The 19,278-nt window shown below is 45.3% G+C and overlaps 1 protein-coding gene across 50 annotated transcripts in view; it reads right to left on the bottom strand.

The window, feature by feature from the left end:
* The window catches only part of LOC138288307 (mucin-19), a 1,675,551-nt gene that overhangs the window by 593,079 nt on the left and 1,063,194 nt on the right, over positions 1-19,278 (bottom strand). For all 50 annotated transcript variants that reach the window (XM_069229764.1, XM_069229784.1, XM_069229763.1 and 47 more), the window contains 2 exons: positions 16,239-16,301; positions 581-643 (listed from right to left, as the gene is read on the bottom strand). In XM_069229764.1, the coding sequence (XP_069085865.1) occupies positions 581-643; positions 16,239-16,301 (126 nt within the window). The remainder of the gene's footprint in view (positions 1-580; positions 644-16,238; positions 16,302-19,278) is intronic.

Raw genomic sequence — 19,278 nt, 5'->3', positions numbered from 1 at the left:
ATATGGATTTTGGGGGTTTTGCGTTGTGCGCGTGAGTGTAAGGGTGTTGTAAGTGAGTGAGTTCAGAGTGTGTCTGTCTGTGGGTTCGTGTGGGTGCGTGCGTCTATGTGGGAGTAAGTACAGGGATCTGGGGTGTGGGTGGAGAGTGGGGGGTTCACTACTGGGAGCGGACCTTGGGGGTTAGGTTCTTGGCACTCTTCACCACTACCCTGGCAGCGGTCAAAACACCACCGCCGGATTGGCAGTCAGGTTACCCCCAAACTTGGAATGAGGTCCCAAGTGTCTAAATTTACCTTGTGAATGAGACCTCAGTTTTTTTAGGGGATTACCAACATTTGACCTTTCAAAAGACTGAATAGGTGGAAGTTGTTATCCCATTTTAAGAGTCTGGAAAAGATTACTGACTTTCAAATTTGGATTGTTAAATTAGAAAAAGCATATTTGCAGTTTCAGACTCCAGGTTAGACTATTTGCATCCACAGAAGTGCTTTGTATATATGAGTCATATCATGAAAATAACATCAGTAGGCAACGCACATACTAAGAAGCAAGTATGAGGGAAAATGATTGAAATACATACTTCCTGTGGTTGTTGTATAGACTGTAGTTCCAGTGGTGGTTTTGGTGGGTGGAGGTGTGGTGGCTATTGTAATAGACAATTATGGAAGTATTATAAAAAAGCTACACATTTTAATACTTCAATTCTAGTCATAAGTTTTTGTAAAAATTTTAGAATATATTAATGTAATCAACACATTTTCATCTATTCATACAATTAAAACATTTATTAAAAGCATGTTATTTTTTTCACCAAGTGAAAATCATCAACATAGATACAATGTAATAAGACAGGAATATATAACAGTATACCCCAATGAGTAACACAGCTAAAATACAAATGTTATGCATTTGTAAACTAAGCCCCTGTCGTAAAGCAACAACCCTTTTAAGAATTGGGGCTCAGGATTGTGAGGTATTTACCACATGTGGTAAATATTGTTACCCTGTGCAGATTAATTTACCATGTGTGGTAAAAAAAAGTCCTTTCTAGTTTCAACATTAAAATGACACATAAAGCTGAATGGCTTTTCAACACACTGAGGTCCTATTTATGAGTGTGGCGGTCTTACCGGCATGGAGCCAGCGACAAAGACTGCCACATTACAATTAGGCCAGTTTGACCAAAGCTAAACCGCTACATCGCCACCCGGCCCGCCATATTTTGGGCAGAAATCCTCCAGTATTCATGCTGGCTGTTGGAGGCACAGGGGTTGTTCCACCACCGGACCCACTCCGCCAGTAGGACACCGCTGCCGTATTACAACCTGTAATATGGCCTGGCGGTGTCCTGATGGTGGAGCGATGCCGGTAGTCGGAGCAATGGGTCCCGTCCCCTGATGGAGGAGCACCTCGATGGAAGAGGTAAGTGTCCTCCGCAAGGGGGGTTGGTGTGCATGAATGGATGTGTGTGAGTGTGTGTATGCTTTTAATGAATGGGTGGTGGGAGGTGAGTGTTTGTGCATGCGTGCGTGTGTGTCTGTGTGTAAATGTGGTGTTGGTGATGCATGTGTGGGTGAATGTGCATGCTTGGTCGGGGTGCGTGTGTGCATGCATGTAGACAGTGGTGGGGGTTGTGTGTATGTATGTTCAGAAAAGGAGGGGGTGAGGGATGGAGTGTGTACACGTGTGTAATGGGCTGAATGTACTGAGTGCGTGTGTGAGTGGGGGTGCTACGCCTGTGAGTGTCTATGTGTGTATGGATTTTGGGGGTTTTGCGTTGTGCACATGAGTGTAAGGGTGTTGTGAGTGAGTGAGTTCAGGGTGTGTGTATGTCTGTGGGGTCATGTGGGGTACGTGAGTATATTTAGGATTAAGTACAGGGATCAGGGGTGTGGGTGGAGAGTGCGGGGTTCACTACTGGGAGCGGGTGTTGGGGGGTTCGGTTCCTGGGAGGTTTGGCGAGGTGGGGGTGGGAAAGTTGTTAAGGAAGGGGGTGGGAGGCTCTTGAGTATATGGGAGAGGGGTGGGGTAGTTATTGACCGGTGACAAGAATGCAAATTCCTCTCGCCTGTAGCCTTTCCACCAGGGATTATGTGGCGTTGCTAGCACCACAAAATCTCCGGCGGAAAGGGGTCTTGTGATACTGCCGGTGGTATTGGGTGGACCGCCTGGTTGAAAATGCTCATCGCCGGCCCGGCGGGTCCAACCACCCTGATGGTAGGAACGGGTTAAGTGGCGGTTTGGCCTGTGTCAAACCGCTACACTCGTAATCTGGCACTCTTCACCACTACCCTGGCTGCGGTCAAAACACCACCGCCGGAATGGCGGCCAGGTTACCGCCAAACTCGGAACGAGGGCCCAAGTGTCTAAGTTTACCTTGTGAATTAGCCCTCAGTTTTTATAGGGGATCACCAACATTTGATCTTTCAAAAGACTGAATAGGTGGAGGTTGTTATCCCATTTTAAGAGTCTGGAAAAGATTACTGACTTTCACATTTGGATTGTTAAATGAGAAAAAGCATATTTGCATTATCAGACTCCAGGTTAGACTATTTGCATCCACAGAAGTGCTTTGTATATATGAGTGCATATTTTCATATCATGAAAATAGTATCAGTAGGCAACGCACATACTAAGAAGCAAGTATGAGGGAAAATCATTGAAATACATACTTCCAGTGGTTGTTGTATACACTGTAGTTCCAGTGGTGGTTTTGGTGGGTGGAGGTGTGGTGGCTATAGTAATAGACAATGATGGAAGTATTATAAAAAAGTTACACATTTTCATACTTCAATTCTAGTTATAGGTTTTTGTAAAAAAATGTAGAACATATGAATGTAATCAATACATTTTCATCTATTCATAAAATTAAAACACTTATTAAAAGCATGTTATTTTTTTCACCAAGTGAAAGTCTTCAACATAGATACAATGTAATAAGACAGGAACATATAACAGTATAACCCAATGAGTAACACAACTAAAATACAAATCTTCTGCATTTGTAAACTAAACCCCTGCCATAAAGCAACATCCCTTTCAAGAATTTGGGCTCAAGAGTGTGAGGTATTTACCACATGTGGTAAATATTGTTACCCTGTGCAGATTAATTTACCATGTGTGGTAAAAAAAAGTCCTTTCCTAGCTTCAACATTAAAATGACACATAAAGCTGAATGGCTTTTCAACACACTGAGGTCCTAATTATGAGTGTGGTGGTCTTACTGACATGGAGCTGGCGGTAAAGACTGCCACATTACAATTAGGCCAGTTTGACCAATGCTAAACCGCTACATCGCCACCTGGCCCGCCATAATTTGGGCGGAAATCCTCCAGTATTCATGCTGGCTGTTGGAGGCACAGGGGTTGTTCCACCAGCGGACCCGCTCCGCCAGTAGGACACCGCCAACGCATAAGAACCTGTAATATGGCCTGACGGTGTCCTGATGGTGGAGCGCTGCCGGCAGTGGAAGCAATGGGTCCCGTCCCCTCAGGGAGGAGCACCTCGATGGACGAGGTAAGTGTCCTCCGCAAGGGGGGTGAGGTGCGTGAATGGATGTGTGTGAGTGTGTGTATGCTTTTAATGAATGGAGTGGGAGGGGAGTGTTTGTGCATGCGTGCGTGTGTGTCTGTGTGTAAATGTGGTGTTGGTGATGCATGTGTGGGTGAATGTGCATGCTTGGTCGGGGTGCGTGGGTGCATGCATGTAGACAGTGGTGGGGGTTGTGTGTATGTATGTTCAGAAAAGGAGGGGGTGAGGGATGGAGTGTGTATACGTTTTAATGGGGGTGAATGTACTGAGTGCGTGTGTGAGAGGGGGTGCTACGCATGTGAGTGTCTATTTGTGTATGGATTTTGGGGGTTTTGCGTTGTGCGCGTGAGTGTAAGGGTGTTGTGAGTGAGTGAGTGCAGAGTGTGTCTGTCTGTGGGTTCGTGTGGGTGCGTGCGTCAATGTGGGAGTAAGTACAGGGATCTGGGGAGTGGGTGGAGAGTGGGGGGTTCACTACTGGGAGCGGGCCTTGAGGGTTTGGATCTTGGCACTCTTCACCACTACCCTGGCAGCGGTCAAAACACCACCGCCGCAATGGCAGTCAGGTTACCCCCAAACTTGGAATGAGGGCCCAAGTGTCTAAGTTTACCTTGTGAATCAGCCCTCAGTTTTTATAGGGGATTACCAAGATTTGATCTTTCAAAAGACTGAATAGGTGGAGGTTATTATCCCATTTTAAGAGTCTGGAAAAGATTACTGACTTTCAAATTTGGTTTGCTAAATTAGAAAAAGCATATTTGTATTTTCAGACTCCAGGTTAGACTATTTGCATCCACAGAAGTGCTTTGTATATATGAGTCATATCATGAAAATAATATCAGTAGGCAACGCACGTACTAAGAAGCAAGTATGAGGGAAAATCATTGAAATACATACTTCCAGTGGTTGTTGTATACACTGTAGTTCCAGTGGTGGTTTTGGTGGGTGGAGGTGTGGTGGCTATAGTAATAGACAATGATGGAAGTATTACAAAAAAGCTACACATTTTCATACTTCTATTCTAGTTATAGGTTTTTGTAAAAAATGTAGAATATATGAATGTAATCAATACATTTTCATCTATTCATACAATTAAAACTATTATTAAAAGCATGTTATTTTTTTCACCAAGTGAAAGTCTTCAACATAGATACAATGTAATAAGACAGGAACATATAACAGTATAACCCAATGAGTAACACAAATAAAATACAAATCTTATGCATTTGTAAACTAAGACCCTGCCATAAAGCAACAACCCTTTTAAGAATTTGGGCTCAGGATTGTGAGGTATTTACAACATATGGTAAATATTGTTACCACATGCAGATTAATTTACCATGTGTGGTAAAACAAAGTCCTTTCCTAGTTTCAACATTAAAATGACACATAAAGCTGAATGGTTTTTCAACACACTGAGGTCCTAATTATGAATGTGGCGATCTTACCGACATGGAGCCGGCGGTAAAGACTGCCACATTACAATTAGGCCAGTTTGACCAAAGCTAAACCGCTACATCGCCACCCGGCCCGCCGTAATTTGGGCAGGAATCCTCCAGTATTCATGCTGGCTGTTGGAGGCACAGGGGTTGTTCCACCACCGGACCCGCTCCGCCAGTAGGACACCGCCGCCGTATTACAACCTGTAATATGGCCTGGCGGTGTGCTGATGGTGGAGCGCTGCCGGCAGTGGGAGCAATAGGTCCCGTCCCCTCAGGGAGGAGCATCTCGATGGACGAGGTAAGTGTCCTCCGCAAGGGGAAGGTGTGGGGTGCATGAATGGATGTGTGTGAGTGTTTGTATGCTTGTAATGAATGGGGGTGAATGTACTGAGTGCGTGGGTGAGTGGGGGTGCTATGAATGTGAGTGTCTATGTGTGTATGGATTTTGGGGGTTTTGCGTTGTGCGCGTGAGTGTAAGGGTGCTGTGAGTGAGTGAGTTTAGGGTGTGTCTGTCTGTGGGTTCATGTGGGTGCGTGCGTATATGTGGGAGTAAGTACAGGGATCAGGGTGTGGGTGGAGAGTGGGTGGTTCACTATTGGGAGCGGGCGTTGGGGGATTTGGTTCCTGGGAGCTTTGGGGAGGTGGCAGTGGGAATGTTGTAAGGGAAGGGGGTGGGAGGCTCTTGGGTATATGGTAGGGGGTGAGGGAGTTATTGACCGGTGACAAGAATGCAAATTCCTTTCGCCTGTAGCCTTTCCACCAGGGATTACGTGGTGTTGCTACCACCACAAAATCTCTGCAGAAAGGGGTCTTGTGATACTGCCGGTGGTATTGGGTGGACCGCCAGGTTGAAAATGCTCATCGCCGGCCCGGTGGGTCCAACCACCTTGATGGTAGGAACGAGTTATGTGGCGGTTTGGCCTGTGCCAAACCGCCGCACTCGTAATCTGGCACTCTTTACCACTACCCTGGCGGTGGTCAAAACACCACCTTCGGAATGGCGGTCAGGTCTCCTCCAAACTCGGAATGAGAGTCCAAGTGTCTTAGTTTACCTTGTGAATCATCCCTCTGTTTTTATAGGGGATTAACAACATTTGACCTTTCAAAAGACTGAATAGGTGGAGGTTGTTATCCCATTTTAAGAGTTTGGAAAAGATTACTGACTTTCAAATTTGGATTATTAAATTCGAAAAAGCATATTTGCATTTTCAGACTCCAAGGTTAGTCTATTTGCATCCACAGAAGTGCTTTGTATATATGAGTCATATCATGAAAATAATATCAGTAGGTAACGCACATACTAAGAAGCAAGTATGAGGGAAAATCATTGAAATACATACTTCCAGTGGTTGTTGTATAGACTGTAGTTCCAGTGGTGGTTTTGGTGGGTGGAGGTGTGGTGGCTATAGTAATGGACAATTATTGAAGTATTATGAAAAAGATATACATTTTAATACTCCAATTCTAGTCATAAGTTTTCGTAAAAAAATTGTAGAATATATGAATGTAATCAATACATTTTCATCTATTCACACAATTAAAACATTTATTAAAAGCATGTTATTTTTTTCACCAAGTTAAAATCTTCAACATAGATACAATGTAAAAAGACAGGAACATATAACAGTATACCCCAAAGAGTAACACAGCTAAAGTACAAATGTTATGCATTTGTAAACTAAGCCCCTGTCGTAAAGCAACAACCCTTTTAAAAATTGGGGCTCAGGATTGTGAGGTATTTACTACATGTGCTAAATATTGTTACCCTATGCAGATTAATTTACCATGTGTGGTAAAAAAAAGTCCTTTAATATTTTCAACATTAAAATGACACATATAATGCTGAATGGCTTTTCAAAACACTGAGGCCCTAATCATGAGTGTGGCGGTCTTACCAACATGGACCCGACGGTAAAGACTGCCACATTACAAGTAGGCCAGTTTGACCAAAGCCAAACTGTCACGTCGCCACCTGGCCCGCCATAATTTGGGTAGAAATCCTCCAGTATTCATGCTGGGTGTTGGAGGTGCAGGGCTGTTATACCCCCGGACCTGCTCCGCCAGTAGGACACAGCTGTCGTATTACAACCTGTAACATGGCCTGGTGGTGTCCTGATGGTGCGGCACTGCCGGCAGTGGGAGCAATGGGTCCCGTCCCCTCAGGGAGGAGGACCTCCACGGACGAGGTAAGTGTCCTCTGAAAGGGGTGGGGTGCATGAATGGATTTGTGTGAGTGTGTGTATGCTTGTAATGAATGGGGGATTGGAGGGGAGTGTTTGTGCATGCGTGTTTGTGTGTCTGTGTGTAAATGTGGTGTTGGTGATGTATGTGTGGGTGAATGTGCATGCTTGGTTGGGTACGTGTGTGCATGCATGTAGACAGTGGTGGGGGTTGTATGTGTATTTATGTTCAGAAAAGGAGGGGGTGAGGGATGGAGTGTGTATACGTGGTAATGGGGGTTAATGTACTGAGTGCGTGTGTGAGTGCGGGTGCTACGCATGTGAGTGTTTATGTGTGTATGGATTTTGGGGGTTTTGCATTGTGCGCGTGAGTGTAAGGGTGTTGTGAGTGAGTGAGTTCAGGGTGTGTGTGTCTGTGGGTTCGTGTGGGTGCGTGCCTATATGTGGGAGTAAGTACAGGGATCGGGGGTGAGTGGAGAGTGCGGGGTTCACTACTGGGAGCGGGCATTGGGGGGTTCGGTTCCTGCGAGGTTTGGGGAGGTGGGGTGGGAAAGTTGTAAGGGAAGGGGGTGGGAGGCTCTTGAGTATATGGGAGGTGGCCAGGGGGGTTATTGACCGGTGACAAGAATGCAAATTCCTCTCGCCTGTAGCCTTTCCACCAGGGATTACGTGGCGTTGCTACCACCACAAAATCAGTGGAAAGGGGTCTTGTGATACTGCTGGTGGTATTGAGTGGACCTGCAGAGTTGAAAATGCTCATTGCCGGCCCGGCGGGTCCAACCAACCTGATGGTAGGAACGGGTTAAGTGGCGGTTTGGCCTGTGCCAAACCGCCACACTTGTAATCTAGCACTCATTACCACTACCTTGGAGGCGGTCAAAACACCACCGCCAGAATGGCGGTCAGGTTACCGCCAAACTCGGAATGAGGGCCCAAGTGTCTAAGTTTACCTTGTGAATCAGACCTCAGTTTTTATAGGGGATTACCAACATTTGACCTTTCAAAAGACTGAATAGGTGGAGGTTGTTATCCCATTTTAAGAGTCTGGAAAAGATTACTGACTTTCACATTTGGATTGTTAAATTAGAAAAAGGATATTTGCATTGTCAGACACCAGGTTAGACTATTTGCATCCACAGAAGTGCTTTGTATATATGAGTCATATCATGAAAATAATATCAGTAGGCAACGCACATACTAAGAAGCAAGTATGAGGGAAAATTATTGAAATACATACTTCCAGTGGTTGTTGTATACACTGTAGTTCCAGTGGTGGTTTTGGTGGGTGGAGGTGTGGTGGCTATAGTAATAGACAATTATGGAAGTATTATAAAAAAGCTACAAATTTTAATACTTCAATTCTAGTCATAAGTTTTTGTAAAATTTTTTAGAATATATGAATGTAATCAACACATTTTCATCTATTCATACAATTAAAACATTGATTAAAAGCATGTTATTTTTTCACCAAGTGAAAATCATCAACATAGATACTAGCGCCTTGAGACCCGCACGGGTGAGTAGCGCGCTTTATAAATGTTAATGATTTGATTTGAATGTAATAAGACAGGAACATATAACAGTATACTGCAATGAGTAACACAGCTAAAATACAAATGTTATGTATTTGTAAACTAAGCCCCTTTCGTAAAGCAACAACCCTTTTAAGAATTGGAGCTCAGGATTGTGAGGTATACACCACATGTGGTAAATATTGTTACCCTGTGCAGATTAATTTACCATGTGTGGTAAAAAAAAGTCCTTTCCTAGTTTCAACATTAAAATGACACATAAAGCTGAATGGCTTTTCCACACACTGAGGTCCTATTTATGAGTGTGGCGGTGTTACCGGCATGGAGCCGGCGATAAAGACTGCCACATTACAATTAGGCCAGTTTGACCAAAGCTAAACCGCTACATCGCCACCCGGCCCGCCATAATGTGGGCAGAAATCCTCCAGTGTTCATGCTGGCTGTTGGAGGCACAGGTGTTGTTCCACCACCGGACCCGCTCCGCCAGTAGGACACCGCCGCCGTATTACAACCTGTAATATGGCCTGGCGGTGTCCTGATGGTGGAGCGCTGCCGGTAGTGGGAGCAATGGGTCCCGTCCCCTCATGGAGGAGCACCTCGATGGATGAGGTAAGTGTCCTCCGCAAGGGGGATGGTGTGCATGAATGGTTGCGTGTGAGTGTGTGTATGCTTTTAATGAATGGGTGGTGGGAGGTGAGTGTTTGTGGATGCATGCGTGTGTGTCTGTGTGTAAATGTGGTGTTGGTGATGCATGTGTGGGTGAATGTGCATGCTTGGTCGGGGTGCGTGTGTGCATGCATGCAGACAGTGGTGGGGGTTGTGTGTATGTATGTTCAGAAAAGGAGGGGTGAGGGATGGAGTGTGTACACGTGTTAATGGGCTGAATGTACTGAGTGCGTGTGTGAGTGGGGGTGCTATGCATGTGAGTGTCTATGTGTGTATGGATTTTGGGGGTTTTGCGTTGTGCACGTGAGTGTAAGGGTGATGTGAGTGAGTGAGTTCAGGGCGTGTGCGTGTGTCTGTGGGGTCATGTGGGTGCGTGCGTATATGTGGGAGTAAGTACAGGGATCAGGGGTGTGGGTGGAGAGTGTGGGGTCCACTACTGTGAGCGGGAGTTGGGGTGTTCGGTTCCTGGGAGGTTTGGTGAGGTGGGGGTGGGAAAGTTGTAAAGGAATGGGGTGGGAGGCTCTTGAGTATATGGGAGACGGGTGGGGTAGTTATTGACCGGTGACAAGAATGCAAATTCCTCTCGCCTGTAGCCTTTCCACCAGAGATTACGTGGCGTTGCTAGCACCACAAAATCTCCGGCGGAAACGGGCCTTGTGATACTGCCGGTGGTATTGGGTGGACCGCCTGGTTGAAAATGCTCATCGCCGGCCCGGCGGGTCCAACCACCCTGATGGTAGGAACGGGTTAAGTGGCGGTTTGGCCTGTGCCAAACCGCCACACTCGTAATCTGACACTCTTCACCACTACCGTGGCTGCGGTCAAAACACCACCGCCGGAATGGCAGTCAGGTTACCGTCAAACTCGGAATGAGGGCCCAAGTGTCTAAGTTTTCCTTGTGAATCAGACCTCAGTTTTTATAGGGGATTACCAACATTTGATCTTTCAAAAGACTGAATAGGTGGAGGTTGTTATCCCATTTTAAGAGTCTGGAAAAGATTACTGACTTTCACATTTGGATTGTTAAATTAGAAAAAGCATATTTGCATTTTCAGACTCCAGGTTAGACTATTTGCATCCACAGAAGTGCTTTGTATATATGAGTGCATATTTTCATATCATGAAAATAATATCAGTAGGCAACGCACGTACTAAGAAGCAAGTATGAGGGAAACTCATTGAAATACATACTTCCAGTGGTTGTTGTATACACTGTAGTTCCAGTGGTGGTTTTGGTGGGTGGAGGTGTGGTGGCTATAGTAATAGACAATGATGGAAGTATTATAAAAAAGCTACACATTTTCATACTTCAATTCTAGTTATAGGTTTTTGTAAAAAAATGTAGAACATATGAATGAAATCAATACAATTTCATCTATTCATACAATTAAAACACTTATTAAAAGCATGTTATTTTTTTCACTAAGTGAAAGTCTTCAACATGGATACAATGTAATAAGACAGGAACATATAACAGTATAACCCAATGAGTAACACAACTAAAATACAAATCTTCTGCATTTGTAAACTAAACCCCTGCCATAAAGCAACAACCCTTTTAAGAATTTGGGCTCAGGATTGTGAAGCATTTACAATATATGGTAAATATTGTTACCATATGCAGATTAATTTAGCATGTGTGGTAAAACAAACTCCTTTCCTAGTTTCAAAATTAAAATAACACCCTGAAGTCCTAATTATGAGTGTGGCGATCTTACCGACCAGGAGCCGGCGGTAAAGACTGCCACATTACAACTAGGCCAGTTTGACCAAAGCTAAACCGCTACATCGCCACCGGGCCCGCCATAATTTGGGCGGAAATCCTCCAGTATTCATGCTGGCTGTTGGAGGCACAGGGGTTGTTCCACCACCGGACCCGCTCCGCCAGTAGGACACGCCGCGGATTACAACCTGTAATATGGCCTGGCGGTGTGCTGATGGTGTAGCGCTGCCGGCAGTGGGAGCAATGGGTCCCGTCCCCTCAGGGAGGAGCATCTCAATGGACGAGGTAAGTGTCCTCCGCAAGGGGAAGGGGTGGGGTGCATGAATGGATGTGTGTGAGTGTTTGTATGCTTGTAATGAATGGGGGTGAATGTACTGAGTGCGTGTGTGAGTGGGGGTGCTACGTATGTGAGTGTCTATGTGTGTATGGATTTTGGGGGTTTTGCGTTGTGCGCATGAGTGTAAGGGTGCTGTGAGTGAGTGAGTTTAGGGTGTGTCTGTCTGTGGGTTCATGTGGGTGCGTGCGTATATGTGGGAGTAAGTACAGGGATCCGGGGTGTGGGTGGAGAGTGGGTGGTTCACTATTGGGAGCGGGCATTGGGGGGTTCAGTTCCTGGGAGCTTTGGGGAGGTGGCAGTGGGAATATTGTAAGGGAAGGGGGTGGGAGGCTTTTGGGTATATGGTAGGGGTTGGGGGAGTTATTGACCCGTGACAAGAATGCAAATTCCTCTCGCCTGTAGCCTTTCCACCAGGGATTACGTGGTGTTGCTACCACCACAAAATATCCGGCAGAAAGGGGTCTTGTGATACTGCCGGTGGTATTGGGTGGACCGCCAGCTTGAAAATGCTCATCGCCGGTCTGGCGGGTCCAACCACCCTGATGGAAGGAACGGGTTATGTGGCGGTTTGGCCTGTGCCAAACTGCCGCACTCGTAATCTGGCACTCTTTACCACTACCCTGGTGGCGGTCAAAACACCACCGCCGGAATGGCGGTCAGGTTACCGCCAAACTCGGAATGAGAGCCCAAGTGTCTAAGTTTACCTTGTGAATCAGCCCTCAGTTTTTATAGGGGATTACCAACATTTGAGCTTTCAAAAGACGTAATAGGTGGAGGTTGTTATCCCATTTTAAGAGTCTGGAAAAGATTACTGACTTTCAAATTTGGATTGTTAAATTAGAAAAATCATATTTGCATTTTCAGACTCCAGGTTAGACTATTTGCATCCACAGAAGTGCTTTGTATATATGAGTCATATCATGAAAATAATATCAGTAGGCAACGCACGTACTAAGAAGCAAGTATGAGGGAAAATCATTGAAATACATACTTCCAGTGGTTGTTGTATACACTGTAGTTCCAGTGGTGGTTTTGGTGGGTGGAGTTGTGGTGGCTATAGTAATAGACAATGATGGAAGTATTATAAAAAAGCTACACATTTTCATACTTCAATTCTAGTTATAGGTTTTTGTAAAAAATGTAGAACATATGAATGTAATCAATACATTTTCATCTATTCATACATTTAAAAGACTTATTAAAAGCATGTTATTTTTTTCACCAAGTGAAAATCTTCAACATAGATACAATGTAATAAGACAGGAACATATAAGAGTATACCCCAAAGAGTAACACAGCTAAAGTACAAATGTTATGCATTTGTAAACTAAGCGCCTGTCGTAAAGCAACAACCCTTTTAAAAATTGGGGCTCAGGATTGTGAGGTATTTACCACATGTGCTAAATATTGTTAACCTATGCAGATTAATTTACCATGTGTGGTAAAAAAAAGTCCTTTATTATTTTCAACATTAAAATGACACATATAATGCTGAATGGCTTTTCAAAACACTGAGGCCCTAATCATGAGTGTGGCGGTCTTACCAACATGGACCCGGCGGTAAAGACTGCCACATTACAAGTAGGCCAGTTTGACCAAAGCCAAACTGCCACATCGCCACCTGGCCCGCCATAATTTGGGTAGAAATCCTCCAGTATTCATGCTGGGTGTTGGAGGTGCAGGGCTATTCCACCCCCGGACCCACTCCGCAAGTAGGACACAGCCGCTGTATTACAACCTGTAATATGGCCTGGTGGTGTCCTGATGGTGGGGCACTGCCGGCAGTGGGAGCAACGGGTCCCGTCCCCTCAGGGAGGAGGACCTCCACGGACGAGGTAAGTGTCCTCCGAAAGGGGTGGGGGTGGGGTGCATGAATGGATTTGTGTGAGTGTGTGTATGCTTGTAATGAATGGGGGATGGGAGGGGAGTGTTTGTGCATGTGTGTGTGTGTGTCTGTGTGTAAATGTGGTGTTGGTGATGTATGTGTTAGTGAATGTGCATGCTTGGTTGGGTACGTGTGTGCATACATGTACACAGTGGTGGGGGTTGTATGTGTATGTATGTTCAGAAAAGGAGGGGGTGAGGGATGGAGTGTGTATACGTGTTAATGGGGGTTAATGTACTGAGTGCGTGTGTGAGTGCGGGTGCTACGCATGTGAGTGTTTATGTGTGTATGGTTTTTGGGGGTTTTGCGTTGTGCGCGTGAGTGTAAGGGTGTTGTGAGTGAGTGAGTTCAGGGTGTGTGTGTCTGTGGGTTCGTGTGGGTGCGTGCGTATATGTGGGAGTAAGTACAGGGATCGGGGGTGTGGGTGGAGAGTGCGGGGTTCACTACTGGGAGCGGGCATTGGGGGGTTAGGTTCCTGGGAGGTTTGGGGAGGTGGGGGTTGGAAAGTTGTAAGGAAGGGGGTGGGAAGCTCTTGAGTATATGGGAGGTGGGCAGGGGGGTTATTGACCGGTGACAAGAATGCAAATTCCTTTCGCCTCTAGCCTTTCCACCAGGGATTACGTGGTGTTGCTACCACCACAAAATCTCCGGCAGAAAGGGATCTTGTGATACTGCCGGTGGTATTGGGTGGACCGCCAGCTTGAAAATGCTCATCGCCGGTCCGGCGGGTCCAACCACCCTGATGGTAGGAACGGGTTATGTGGCGGTTTGTCCTGTGCCAAACTGCTGCACTCGTAATCTGGCACTCTTCACCACTACCCTGGTGGCGGTCAAAACACCACCGCCGGAATGGCGGTCAGGTTACCGCCAAACTCGGAATGAGAGCCCAAGTGTCTAAGTTTACCTTGTGAATCAGCCCTCAGTTTTTATTCCGGATTACCAACATTTGACCTTTCAAAAGACTGAATAGGTGGAGGTTGTTATCCCATTTTAAGAGTCTGGAAAAGATTACTGACTTTCAAATTTGGATTGTTAAATTAGAAAATCATATTTGCATTTTCAGACTCCAGGTTAGACTATTTGCATCCACAGAAGTGCTTTGTATATATGAGTCATATCTTGAAAATAATATCAGTAGGCAACGCACGTACTAAGAAGCAAGTATGAGGGAAAATGATTGAAATACATACTTCCAGTGGTTGTTGTATACACTGTAGTTCCAGTGGTGGTTTTGGTGGGTGGAGGTGTGGTGGCTATAGTAATAGACAATGATGGAAGTATTATAAAAAAGATACACATTTTCATACTTCAATTCTAGTTATAGGTTTTTGTAAAAAATGTAGAACATATGAATGTAATCAATACATTTTCATCTATTCATAAAATTAAAACACTTAATAAAAGCATGTTATTTTTTTCACCAAGTGAAAGTCTTCAACATAGATACAATGTAATACGACAGGAACATATAACAGTATAACCCAATGAGTAACACAACTAAAATACAAATCTTCTACATTTGTAAACTAAACCCCTGCCATAAAGCAACATCCCTTTTAAGAATTTGGGCTCAAGAGTGTGAGGAATTTACCACATGTGGTAAATTGTGTTACCCTGTGCAGATTAATTTACCATGTGTGGTAAAAAAAAGTCCTTTCCTAGCTTCAACATTAAAATGACACATAAAGCTGAATGGCTTTTCAACACACTGAGGTCTTAATTATGAGTGTGGTGGTCTTACTGACATGGAGCTGGCGGTAAAGACTGCCACATTACAATTAGGCCAGTTTGACCAAAGCTAAACCGCTACATCGCCACACGGCCCGCCATAATTTGGGTGGAAATCCTCCAGTATTCATGCTGGCTGTTGGAGGCACAGGGGTTGTTCCACCACCGGACCCCCTCCGCCAGTAGGACACTGCTGCAGCATTAGAACCTGTAATATGGCCTGGCGGTGTCCTGATGGTGGAGCGCTGCCGGCAGTGGGAGCAATGGGTCCTGTCCCCTCAGGGAGGACCACCTCGATGGACGAGGTAAGTGTCCTCCGCAAGCGGGGGTGGGGTGCATGAATGGATGTGTGTGAGTGTGTGTATGCTTTTATTGAATGGGGGTGGGAGGGGAGTGTTTGTGCATGCGTGCGTGTGTGTCTGTGTGTAAATGTGGTGTTGGTGATGTATGTGTGGGTGAATGTGCATGCTTGGTCGGGGTGCGTGTGTGCATGCATGTAGACAGTGGTGATGGTTGTGTGTGCATGTATGTTCAGAAAAGGAGGGGGTGAGGGATGGAGTGTGTATACGTGTTAATGGGGGTGAATGTACTGAGTGCGTGTGTGAGTGGGGGTGCTACGCATGTGAGTGTCTATGTGTGTATGGATTTTGGGGGTTTTGGTTGTGCGGGTGAGTATGAGGGTGTTGTGAGTGAGTGAGTTCAGGGTGTGTCTGTCTGTGTGTTTGTGTGGGTGCGTGTGTATATGTGGAAGTAAGTACAGGGATCTGGGGTGTGGGTGGAGAGTGGGGGGTTCACTACTGGGAGCGGGCGTTGGGGGTTCGGTTCTTGGCACTCTTCACCACTACCCTGGCAGCAGTCAAAACACCACCGCCGGAATGGCAGTCAGGTTACCGCCAAACTCGGAATGAGGGCCCAAGTGTCTAAGTTTACCTTGTGAATCAGACCTCAGTTTTTATAGGGGATTACCAACATTTGACCTTTCAAAAGACTGAATAGGTGGAGGTTGTTATCCCATTTTAAGAGTCTGGAAAAGATTACTGACTTTCAAATTTGGATTGTTAAATTAGAAAAAGCATATTTGCATTTTCAGACTCCAGGTTAGACTATTTGCATCCACAGAAGTGCTTTGTATATATGAGTCATATCATTAAAATAATATTAGTAGGCAACGCACATACTAAGAAGCAAGTATGAGGGAAAATGATTGAAATACATACTTCCTGTGGTTGTTGTATAGACTGTAGTTCCAGTGGTGGTTTTAGTGGGTGGAGGTGTGGTGGCTATAGTAATAGACAATTATGGAAGTATTATAAAAAAGCTACACATTTTAATACTTCAATTCTAGTCATAAGTTTTTGTAAAAATTGTAGAATATATGAATGTAATCAACACATTCTCATCTATTCATGCAATTAAAACATTTATTAAAAGCATGTTATTTTTTTCACCAAGTGAAAATCATCAACATAGATACAATGTAATAAGACAGGAACATATAACAGTATACCCCAATGAGTAACACAGCTAAAATACACGTTATGCATTTGTAAACTAAGCCCCTGTCGTAAGGCAACAACCCTTTTAAGAATTGGGGCTCAGGATTGTGAGATATTTATCACATGTGCTAAATATTGTTACCCTATGCTCATGAATTTACCATGTGTGGTAAAAAAAAAGTCCTTTATTATTTTCAACATTAAAATTACACATATAAAGCTGAATGGCTTTTCAACACACTGAGGCACTAATCATGAGTGTGGTGGTCTTACCAACATGGACCCGGCGGTAAAGACTGCCACATTACCAGTAGGCCAGTTTGACCAAAGCCAAACCGCCACATCGCCACCTGGCCTGCCATAATTTGGGTAGAAATCCTCCAGTATTCATGCTGGCTGTTGGAGGTGGAGGGCTGTTCCACCACCGGATCCGCTCCGCCAGTAGGATACAGCCGCCGTATCACAACCTGTAATATGGCCTGGCGGTGACCTGATGGTGGGGCACTGCCGGCAGTGGGAACAATGCAGTGCAGGGTTCACTACTGGGAGCAGGCATTGGGGGGTTCGGTTCCTGGGAGGTTTGGGGAGGTGGGAAAGTTGTAAGGGAAGGGTGTGGGAGGCTCTTGAGGATATGGGAGGGGGCTGGGGGAGGTATTTACCGGTGATAAGAATGCAAATTCCTCTCGCCTGTAGCCTTTCCACCAGGGATTAGGTGGCGTTGCTACCACCACAAAATCTCTGGCAGAAAGGGGTCTTGTGATACTGCCGGTGGTATTGGGTGGACCGCCAGGTTGAAAATGCTCATCGCCGGCCCGGCGGGTCCAACCACCCTGATGGTAGGAACGGGTTAAGTGGCAGTTTGGCCTGTGCCAAACCGCCACACTCGTAATCTGGCACTCCTCACCACTACCTTGGCGGCGGTCAAAACACCACCGCCAGAATGGCGGTCAGGTTACCGCCAAACTCGGAATGAGGGCCCAAGTGTCTAAGTTTACCTTGTGAATCAGCCCTCAGTTTTTACAGGGGATTACCAACATTTGATCTTTCAAAAGACTGAATAGGTGGAGGTTATTATCCCATTTTAAGAGTCTGGAAAAGATTACTGACTTTCAAATTTGGATTGCTAAATTATTAAAAGCATATTTGCATTTTCAGACTCCAGGTTAGACTATTTGCATCCACAGAAGTGCTTTGTATATATGAGTGCATATTTTCATATCATGAAAATAATATCAGTAGGCAACGCACGTACTAAGAATCAAGTATGAGGGAAAATCATTGAAATACATACTTCCAGTGGTTGTTGTATAGACTGTAGTTCCAGTGGTGGTTTTGGTGGGTGGAGGTGTGGTGGCTATAGTAATAGACAATGATGGAAGTATTATAAAAAAGCTACACATTTTCATACTTCTATTCTAGTTATAGGTTTTTGTAAAACATGTAGAATATATGAGTGTAATCAATACATTTTCATCTATTCATACAATTAAAACTCTTATTAAAAGCACGTTATTTTTTTCACAAAGTGAAAGTCTTCAACATAGATACAATGTAATAAGACAGGAACATATAACAGTACAACCCAATGAGTAACACAACTAAAATACAAATCTTATGCATTTGTAAACTAAGCCCCTGCCATAAAGCAACAACCCTTTTAAGAATTTGAGCTCAGGATTGTGAGGCATTTACAACATATGGTAAATATTGTTACCATATGCAGATTAATTTACCATGTTTGGTAAAACAAAGTCCTTTCCTAGTTTCAACATTAAAATTACACATAAAGCTGAATGGCTTTTCAACACACTGAGGTCCTAATTATGAGTGTGGCGATCTTACCGACATGGAGCCGGCGGTAAAGACTGCCACATTACAATTAGGCCAGTTTGACCAAAGCTAAACCGCTACATCGCCACCGGGCCTGCCATAATTTGGGCGGAAATCCTCCAGTATTCATGCTGGCTGTTGGAGGCACAGGGATTGTTCCACCACCAGACCCGCTCCGCCAGTAGGACACCGCCGCCGTATTACAACCTGTAATATGGCCTGGCGGTGTGCTGATGGTGTAGCGCTTCCGGCAGTGGGAGCAATGGGTCCCGTCCCCTCAGGGAGGAGCATCTCGATGGACGAGGTAAGTGTCCTCCGCAAGGAGAAGGGGTGGGGTGCATGAATGGATGTGTGTGAGTGTTTGTATGCTTGTAATGAATGGGAGTGAATGTACTGAGTGCGTGTGTGAGTGGGGGTGCTACGCATGTGAGTATGGATTTTGGGGGTTTTGCATTGTGCGCGTGAGTGTAAGGGTGCTATGAGTGAGTGAGTTTAGGGTGTGTCTGTCTGTGGGTTCATGTGGGTGCGTGCGTATATGTGGGAGTAAGTACAGGGATCGGGGGTGTGGGTGGAGAGTGGGTGGTTCACTATTGGGAGCGGGCATTGGGGGGTTAGGTTCCTGGGAGGTTTGGGGAGGTGGCAGTGGGAATGTTGTAATGGAAGGGGGTAGGAGGCTCTTGGATATATGGTAGGGGGTGGGGGAGTTATTGACCCGTGACAAGAATGCAAATCCCTCTCGCCTGTAGCCTTTCCACCAGGGATTACGTGGTGTTGCTACCACCACAAAATCTCTGGCAGAAAGGGGTCTTGTGATACTGCCTGTGGTATTGGGTGGACCGAGAGCTTGAAAATGCTCATCGCCGGCCCAGCGGGTCCAACCACTCTGATGGTAGGAATGGGTTATGTGACGGTTTGGCCTATGCCAATCTGC

Source organism: Pleurodeles waltl, chromosome 4_1 (assembly GCF_031143425.1).
Source record: "Pleurodeles waltl isolate 20211129_DDA chromosome 4_1, aPleWal1.hap1.20221129, whole genome shotgun sequence".
Lineage (NCBI taxonomy): Eukaryota > Metazoa > Chordata > Amphibia > Caudata > Salamandridae > Pleurodeles > Pleurodeles waltl.
This window is presented reverse-complemented; position numbering and strand designations above follow the sequence as displayed.